Raw genomic sequence first — 8823 nt, 5'->3', positions numbered from 1 at the left:
CATGGGGACGCCCATTAATGCGGTACGTTGAGATGGGTTCAGAACATCGTGAGATAGTTCGGTCCATATCCGGTGTGGGCGTTAGAGCATTGAGAGGACCTTTCCCTAGTACGAGAGAGATAAATATTGGCTAGTAATTATGAAGCTCCAATTCTTGACTGAAAGGGACACCAAAGTCCTCTGCCCTCCCTCTCTATCTATCCAAGAGATGGAAAGGCAGAGCTTTTTTTTGGTTTTTTCATCTTTTTATCAAAGAGTTGAATAATGAAAATATATGGCAAGTGCCTGATTGATTTGATCAGGAAAGAATTTATATTTATTCTGATCAAACTTCCCCCCTATTAACCTGGAAGTTCTTTTATCTCGCATATAGCGACATGGAAGCAACTGTCGCGCAAAGAAATCCTCTCTCCTATCGTTTCTCGGCGGGCCCGTTTCTGTGTTATTTTTAGGTCGCTTGGTCGAGTTGTTCGTTGGTTTGGTCAGCTATTCCTCAGTTTTTTTTTCCTTTTCTGTTTTATCTTTCAGTTTTTTGTTTGGTTATGATTTTCTTTGGTTTTCTATATGTTTTCATCATCGTTTTGCTCTTTTCATGGTTTTCAATTATTTTTATTTTCTTTTCTTTTTCTTCGCTTTTATTAGCCTTTCTTTTTCTTTCTCAACTTTAATGGCTTTTCCTTTTGTTTTATATGTCTTTACGTTTCTTCTATTTTCTTAGTTTTCATGCATTTTTTTGTTTCTTTCTTGATTTTCACTGTTTTCATTCTTCTGCACCGGTTTTCTTCGTTCTTTTTGTTTTTCATAGGTTTTCACTGCATTTTCTTTCTTCGTATAGAACATGAAATATATTTTTATACATGTTTAACAAATTTTAAAATACATTTAACAATTAAACATTTTTTATGTACATGTTGAACATCTTTTCAAAGACATGATTAATATTTTTTGAAAAAAATTGTATACTTTTTTTAGAAGAACAGGGAGGCCCTCCCCGGTTCCATTACTCGAACGAAACCCCCAGATACAAAATCCATACATCAGCTCACTGAGAGGAGCAGTTCAGAAAGTGGAAAGTAAAAGCAGGAAGAGCAATATTTTTTTTAAACATTTTTTGTCTACATCAAAAACATTTTTTAGATTCACAAAATCAGGAGCTTATATGTGTGTGTGTGTTTAGAAAAATTCAAACAGATGCTCATTATTTTTAAAAATTGTTATACTTTTTATTTCTCCTTTCTTCATAAACATTGTACTTTTTTTATACATCAAGAACATTTTTATATACAATTTTAACATTTCTAAAATACATAATTAACTCTTTGTGAATGTATTTTTTTTTATGTTTACATTTTTCCATACAACATTTTACATTCTTTCTGCGCATCAGGATCATATTTACATACACATGTAACAGTTTTCAAATACATGATTAACATCTTTGAAATCATATTTTTGTTATGTCTACTTTTTATATAAACATTGTGTTCGAACCAGCCTCTCTGCATTGCACTTTGCAGGGGTAAGACTAGGTTCCTATAATCCCTCCCCAGACTCCACCTTGTGTGGGAGCTTCTATGCACTGGGTCTGTCCTTTACTTTTTATATAAACATTGTACATTTCTAGTATACATCTTTTATATACATGCATTTCTAGTATACATCTTTTATATACATATCTAACATTTTTCAAATACTACCACTGTAACAAAATATATGACGTTTTTGCAGTTCGACAGTTCAGTTTGAACTGTAAAAACGTCATATGTTTTGGTACGGAGGGAGTACATGATTAACATTTTTTATGTATACCTTTTGATGTCTATTTGTTTGATACATATTGTATATTTTTCGTATACATCAGAAACATTTTGCTATACACATTTAACATTTTTCAATTTGATCAGGCGTCGAATAGAAGGTCTCTTGATCGGTTGCATAAAAAAGGAAGATGTGATCAGGCGTGGAAGGCCCAGGCAAACGTTGGGGGTTCTTCTTCCCCAATTCCTCTCCATCTTCCTCTGATTCTGTAGGCACCAAATTGCATCGAACCAGACTACCAGAGAACCAAATTGAGTCATGAATGGACCGAGAGTGCTAACACGCTGGTCCTGCCACTCTGCCTCAACCCTCAATCATGAACTGCTTGGCATGAAGATCCAAGTGCAGTAATCTCACAAACTATTGGATCACCCAAGTTCATGGCAAAGGTAATCCACGGACCACCTACAAGACGTTACTCAGACTCCAACCGCATCATGGGAAAACCAATGATCAAATCAGAACTGACGAAAGCAGCTTATGCTTCTTGCCGCTTCGCCCCGAACGTCAGTCAGCATATATATAGAAGAACTAAAGAACCAACGCAACGCAATACAACGGCTGCACGGCTACAAATAGCACACTCAACTCAACGGCAGCACGGCCACAACGTCCCTGAGCCCTCTCTAACTACAAGCATCCCAGCGAACTCAGCCGCAAATTCTTTCTTTCTCCCTCCCTGTCGCCATGCTCGAATAATGTGGCATCCCCATCCAGCCGGACACCCCTATATTATCACTAGTGCTACCTGGTGCGGTTCTCTTTGATCACCGCCGCTGCCCTACTCTTCAGTCGCCGCAACTCGACGACAACGACGCTGATGTTGTCCTTGCTGCCGCGTGCGATGGCGAGCTCCACCAGCAGCGCTGCGGCGTCGGCCGCCGTGCTCCCGGAGACGGACTCCGGGTACTTGGAGGCCGCGCGCCCACTTAGGCAATTTCTCGCGATCTTGCAGGCAACGTCATTGGACACCACATCCCACAGGCCGTCGCTTGCTAGTATGAGGAACTCATCTTTGTCCGTCCGGTCCATGACAGTAACTTCTGGTTCCGCTATCACATATGGTTTCAGGTAATAGTCTCCTGAGATGGGCAACCATAAGGAATTCAGAACGCTGCATAATTTGTGACATATATATAAACAGTTTGTCTAATTCACATCTAGATGTTTTTTAAGGATGTCACATCTAACGTCCTACAAATATATAATGCAGCAATAAGAAACAAAAAAAAACTAGGACAAAAAAATAGACCACAAATAGAGTGGACATCAACTTAGATGTGACATAACTATATCACTTCTAAGTGTGTCCTAGACAGACCCATATATAAATCTATGCATAATCCTCGTCAAGTTGTAACTAGGCTACTGGCAGTTTTCTTACCAAAGCTACTACCAGTGTTCATATTTTCAAAACAAATATAGCACTGTCAATCTCAGCTAGAAATATTTAACTTGTGCATATATGTCTGCCGACAAGAAATGTACAGATCAAGACGATACAGCATCGTACCGATTGACCTAGAAGTTGCGAGCACTCCCAGGATACGGTATCCATTCCAGTTAATGACCTTGCCACCAGCTGCTTCTACTCTTTCCATTTCGTCAGGTCGGTCTGGCTGTGTACCGTCAAAACAAGAGAAAGACGTCAACGTTCCCACACACTACTGTCCTACAAAGGTGCAATTGCAGAAGAAGCGAAATTGTTCAAAAGGAAGTTATCCCAGCAAAGAGAAATTCCCTAATGTCATGCATGGACAGGCAATAGACACGACTAACATACAGAACCACCAGCTTGCAGTGCAAAATGATGGATATGATGAGAAATGGTGCTTTTGTATAAAGTCGCTACCACGGAAAGAGCATGTTCGACAAAAGTCAGGCAGATAACTAAAGGCAGAATGACACATCAACTATCTGCGTCTGAGGTGTTGAAAACAAGATGTTCTAGTTGCGGATATATCAAGCTATATCAAGTGTGACAGGAGACTTCCGCTCTTCAAGTATTATTGCCAGAGTACCAAACAAGACAAATTGTCTATCACCAACCATAAGCAGTTGAGTAGCATTGCATTGTGCTAGTACCTTGCCCCCGTTTAGATACAAATCTAAATAAAACTGATCAACGCGGCTACATATTTGTGTTTTTGTTGAGCAAGATAAGGCTTCACAAGCTCTGCTTGGGAAAAAATATTCCTATTGTTTTGAAGCAGCACCTTGAATCAACTATTTTCATTTATGAACAGATGCAAAATTATGTACAAATCTCTGCATCCTGTATCATTACAGTAAAACCTTGCGCATCGTGTTGGTCCCCACAATGACTACGAAAACACATAGTTGACTAATGGCAATGCTTAAAGCAGCAGTCTGGCAACACTTTCATAAACGACCAGCATACTTGATATGACTTGACAGACCCCGCATCTAAAGCAAATTATTTTCTCAATCTTAACAGTGTCCATAGTACATCACTTGCCAAGACACCCACCTCAACTTCGGTGAGCATTTCGCTCTCCATTACTGATGGATTAAATAACTAACTGCCCATGCGTTGCAACAGGGGCATACATATTCTAGTGGTTCAACACCAATCGTGTCCGGCATAAATCTTATACCTATCACATTCTAGATTGTGGTATGATTTGATTTGATTTGATTTGAGTATGGGTAGGGGAAGACAAGGATTTTGTTGATTTTGGTAAGTACGTACAATCCTCAACTCCCCTTTAATAGTAGAGGTAATTACTAGCATATAATAAGCTAGGCACACATTGTATTACGGCCTTCTGAGATGTTTAACCCAAGAGCCATGTACACGGCACTTTGCGGAGCATGCTATAGCACAAAAAAATTCAAAACGAAAGACCACTAGACTTAAGCATTAATCTTTAGCACCTAGTCTGTGTAGGAACAGACGGATGAGATTCGGCACTGGTTTAGACACATAGAACCCTAGGTGTGTCCATGGAGTCCAACCCGATCTTAACTACGTACACCCTAGGAAGTGCTAAGCACGCTACTGGTAAATGGGCTTGACAAATATCTTAACTTCAATTGCAAGTGAGAAGCTACCAACTGCATGTTGTTTCAGCCATGTTCTACCATTGAGTGGAAATATTGCCAGAAATACAGTGCTAAGCTAGTTCCCTTCTCCCCAGTTTAGCCAATCGATGGCCGTCTGAGCTGCCGTCCTACTGCAGAAGCAAGACATCATCTGAATATAGCTTGACACTGAACAGAGGAAGCCATCAGATCGAGCCGCTGTCTCTCACACAATTTTTTTATTATTATGTACGTACTCCCTCCGTCCGAAAATACTTGTCAGAGAAATGCATAAAAATGGATAAAAATGGATGTGTCTAGAACTTATTATTATGTACGTACTCCCTCCGTCCGGAAATACTTGTCAGAGAAATGCATAAAAATGGATGTGTCTAGAACTAAAATACATCTAGATACATCCATTCCCCTGACAAGTATTTCAGGACGGAGGGAGTACTTTTCTAAAGTAGAGCTAACGACCTAAATCATTATAACTTATAATTTTCATTCAGAAGCTACTTACCACAGATACCGTGTGTTCTCTCACGCATTTGTTGAGGTGTATACTCCCAACCAAACCATACAGACGTACGGCCAGAGGATCAAAAGAACGGCCGGCAAACCGACTTTGCGCCAACCAAATTCAATCGACACACATTTGGCAACCAGGCAGAGAAGGTGCCTTAGCCCAATGGAGAAACCTCATATACGTGTAGTGCCGACGCCTTTTCGGCACGATTAGCACCCACGACCTACCAGATATCACCGGAGTTTTTCCCTCGACGACCCGACCAGGGAGCTGGGCTCCGAGAGTTCTGGCGAACTCATACGTTTGCACACAACGCGACGGGGTGACGCGGTCTACTGGTCCCACTGACGTCCTCCCCGACCCAACTAGGCGACACGCAGGAGCAGAGCGATGAGCGTTTGTGTCTGTACCGTGTTAAAAAAATACATTCTAATTCTAATTTGGACTCCAACCCATCATCGCCCATGAAACACACGAAACATCCCCGTTTCGACACGCCCGAGCGCGAAAGCAGGGGCTGGCGCGGCGCGCGCGACGGCATTTCCTATTTGGCACTGTAGGCGCCTGTTAAACCATCGAACACGCAACAACCACCCGATCCGCTTCACCACTGTGAAATTATTGACATTCTTCCTTTTTTGTTGTTTCGTCTTCCTTTTCTTTTCCTTTTTCGGTTATTTTCCTGTCATTTTTCTTTTTATTTTTCCTTTTTATTTTCTAAAATTATGTGAGAAATATTCACCAGATTTATATGAACGTTTTCTTTCAATTCGATGAACTTTTTTCAAAATCATTGAAATTATTTTCAAATTTGATGAACTCTTTTCTAATTCGATGAACTTTTATCGAAATCAATGAGCTCTTTTCAAAATCCGATGAACTTTTTATCTAAATCAATGATTTTTTTTTCAAAATTCGTGAACTTTTATGAAAATCGATGAACTTTTCTCAATTTTCTTGAACTATATTGAATTTCATGAACTTTTTCGATCCGTGAACTTTTTCAAACTCGTGAACTTTCATGAAAATTGATGAACGTTTTTCAATTTTCTTGAACTATATTGAATTTCATGAACTTTTTCGATCCGTGAACTTTTTCAAACTCGTGAACTTTCATGAAAATTGATGATCGTTTTTCAATTTTCTTGAAATATATTGAATTTCATGAACTTTTTCGATCCGTGAACTTTTTTCAAACTCGTGAACTTTCCTAAATTCGTTAACTTTTCTGAAATTAGTGGACCTTTTCAAATTTACGAACTTTTTCTTGAACTAGTCAATTTTGTGAGCATTTTTTTTAATATCTGAACCATTAATTTTTAAACAATTTCGTGAACTTTATTTTAATCTTGGAACTTCTAAATGTTAGACCAGCGCGGCTGTAATTGTACTTAAATAACATGCAGTATCAGTTGTCAGTATTATGAGGTGGCTGTAGTGGTTAGCGCAGTGCGTACAGGCTGCAGCGGCGCGAGTTCGAATCCCAACACAACTAACATTTATCCTAGGATTTTTTGCTGCTGCTGCTTGTTCGTGGGCCGGCCCAGCGCGGGGCGCTGCAGGCGCCAGGAGCGCGAACGGGCGCCTGCAGCGCCGTATAGGAGCTCCCGCGCGCGACACCTGTATGTAACCCGGGGCCGGAACGGAAGCAGATCTCGCGGAAAAGATGGCGTGAGCCAGCAATTTATCTGACCCTGTTAATTTGAACGGACGGATGCGTGGCAGCGTCGTGTACCTTGTGGTCGGAGGAGAGTGGCACGGGCACGCCGCCGCGGGAGAGCACGGCGCGGGAGTCGCCGCAGTTCGCGACGACGATGCGGCGCGGGCCCACGACGGCCACGACGGCCGTGGAGCCCACCGTCTGCTCGCCGGCGTCGGTCCCGTCGTCGACGCCGACCTCGCCGTCCACCCGGGCAAAGCAGGCCGTCATGGCCTCCTTCCACCGCGCGCCGTCCTCGTCGTCCTCGGCCCGACCCTGCCCTCCGCCCCCGGGCTGCAGACGACGAAGCCGCACCTCCTCCGCGAGCACCAGGTGCATCCGCAGCCGGCACGCCTCCGCCACGCGCGACCCGCCGTGCCCATCGTACACCGCGAAGAAGCCCTCTTCCCCTGCCCCGTACTCCACGTCGCCGCTCCCCTCCACCGCCGCCGTCTCGGCCAGGAACGGCGCGGCGACGGCCACCGCGTCCTCCATCTCCCGCCGGCGCCCGATCACGGACACCGCCCCGTGCGACACGCACGCCGAACACCTAGACGCCACCAAGGGGGGCTCCGGCGCCACCTTCGCGGAGTCAGACGAGTCCGAGGAGCTGTCCAGCGCCGGCCGCACCCGCTTCGCACCCTCGTCCTCCGCGGCTGCAGACGCCGTACGGCCTAGCCGCCGGAGCTCCAGCCGACGCCGTCGCGCCGAACGGGCCACGGTCATCAGCTTCCTGTCGGCGGCCAGGAGCTCCAGTGCATGATCTCGCTTGCTCGTCTCGCTGCTCATTTCCCTCGCCGGAGAGAACAAAAAGAACTCGGGGCGTGGGACGGCGAGGCGCCTCTAATACCCGCGGCCACGGGAAGAAAAAGGTTAGACAGCGCTCCAAGGCCGTCCGATTGCCCGTAGATGGACCCGATTCGTGACAGCGAGGGCGGGAGCCGTATCCGGACGTGGATCTCGCGGGCCTGGACGTGGACGGCGGCGATGAGCCGGCGGCCGGCGCGTGGCGAGCGCGATGAGCGGCTCGGAGTCTCGGGGCTCGTGGAAGGGCGTGGTGCGCGCGGCTCATGTGGACCGTAGAGAGGGGCGTCGGCTTCTGACGACAGGGCCAGGTGTTCTAGTCGCTTGTGGTGCTTGTGGACAGTGTCCAGGGAACGATACAACGTTTGGCGCTTTTAGGTAACGCGTGGGACCTGAATTGAAAGTAGGAGGGGTTACGTGGAGGGGAGAGAAATGACGCCTGTGGGGCATGTTGTGCAGTTTTGACTGGTAGACAAGAACTGGTAGATGCACACAAGATGTCACCAAGGTTTTGAACCCGATGGAAAAAAAAGTCTCATGAGGCTTGAGGTTTTCGGTTACTGTAGAGAACGCAATTTTTGAATGAATTTTAAATTTGGATAATATTCATTCAGAATTCAGTTGAATTCACTTTTTTGGGATATCTTGCTCGGTAAGGTGATTTCTCGTGGGCATCAAGATCTGCCCGGGTAACCGAATTTCTCAAGGGGTAACCAAAGCCCTAGCTGTCACTACTCACCAAAGGCCTCTTTGATTCAAATGATTCGTAACGGAACTTTTGAAGATTTTGATTTTTAGAATATATATATACACACACACACAAAATGGATTTATAAACTCAAACATAGGAAGTAAGAATAGCACCGGTAATAAATTAGTGTTAGGTATTAAACATTTTAGACTGCCCATAATGGAAATAATTTCAATA

The 8823-nt window shown here is 44.1% G+C and overlaps 1 protein-coding gene across 1 annotated transcript; it reads right to left on the bottom strand.

Annotated features, from left to right (window-relative positions):
* Positions 1-2279: 2279 nt before the first annotated feature.
* On the bottom strand, positions 2280-7886 carry LOC119276433 (probable protein phosphatase 2C 8). Its single transcript, XM_037557483.1, has 3 exons — positions 7128-7886; positions 3332-3437; positions 2280-2900 (listed from the first exon to the last, which is right to left on the bottom strand). The coding sequence occupies exons 1-3, from the start codon at positions 7878-7880 to the stop codon at positions 2563-2565; spliced, it is 1197 nt and encodes a 398-aa protein (XP_037413380.1). The 5' UTR covers positions 7881-7886; the 3' UTR covers positions 2280-2562.
* Between the last annotated feature and the right edge of the window lie 937 nt (positions 7887-8823).

Source organism: Triticum dicoccoides, chromosome 3B (genome assembly GCF_002162155.2).
Source record: "Triticum dicoccoides isolate Atlit2015 ecotype Zavitan chromosome 3B, WEW_v2.0, whole genome shotgun sequence".
Classification (NCBI taxonomy): Eukaryota; Viridiplantae; Streptophyta; class Magnoliopsida; order Poales; family Poaceae; genus Triticum; species Triticum dicoccoides.
The sequence above is the reverse complement of the archived record's forward strand: the minus strand, read 5'-3'. Positions and strand labels throughout refer to the sequence as shown.

What these genes read in the sequence shown, in the direction of transcription:
- LOC119276433 (XM_037557483.1), bottom strand. Translation starts at nt 7,880, where the DNA reads ATGAGCAGCGAGACGAGCAAGCGAGATCATGCACTGGAGCTCCTGGCC. An exon ending in CACTCTCCTCCGACCACAAG is followed by an intron (nt 3,438 to 7,127) that starts GTACACGACGCT and finishes GACGGTACACAG; the next exon opens with CCAGACCGACCTGACGAAAT. An exon ending in CGCAACTTCTAGGTCAATCG is followed by an intron (nt 2,901 to 3,331) that starts GTACGATGCTGT and finishes TGCCCATCTCAG; the next exon opens with GAGACTATTACCTGAAACCA.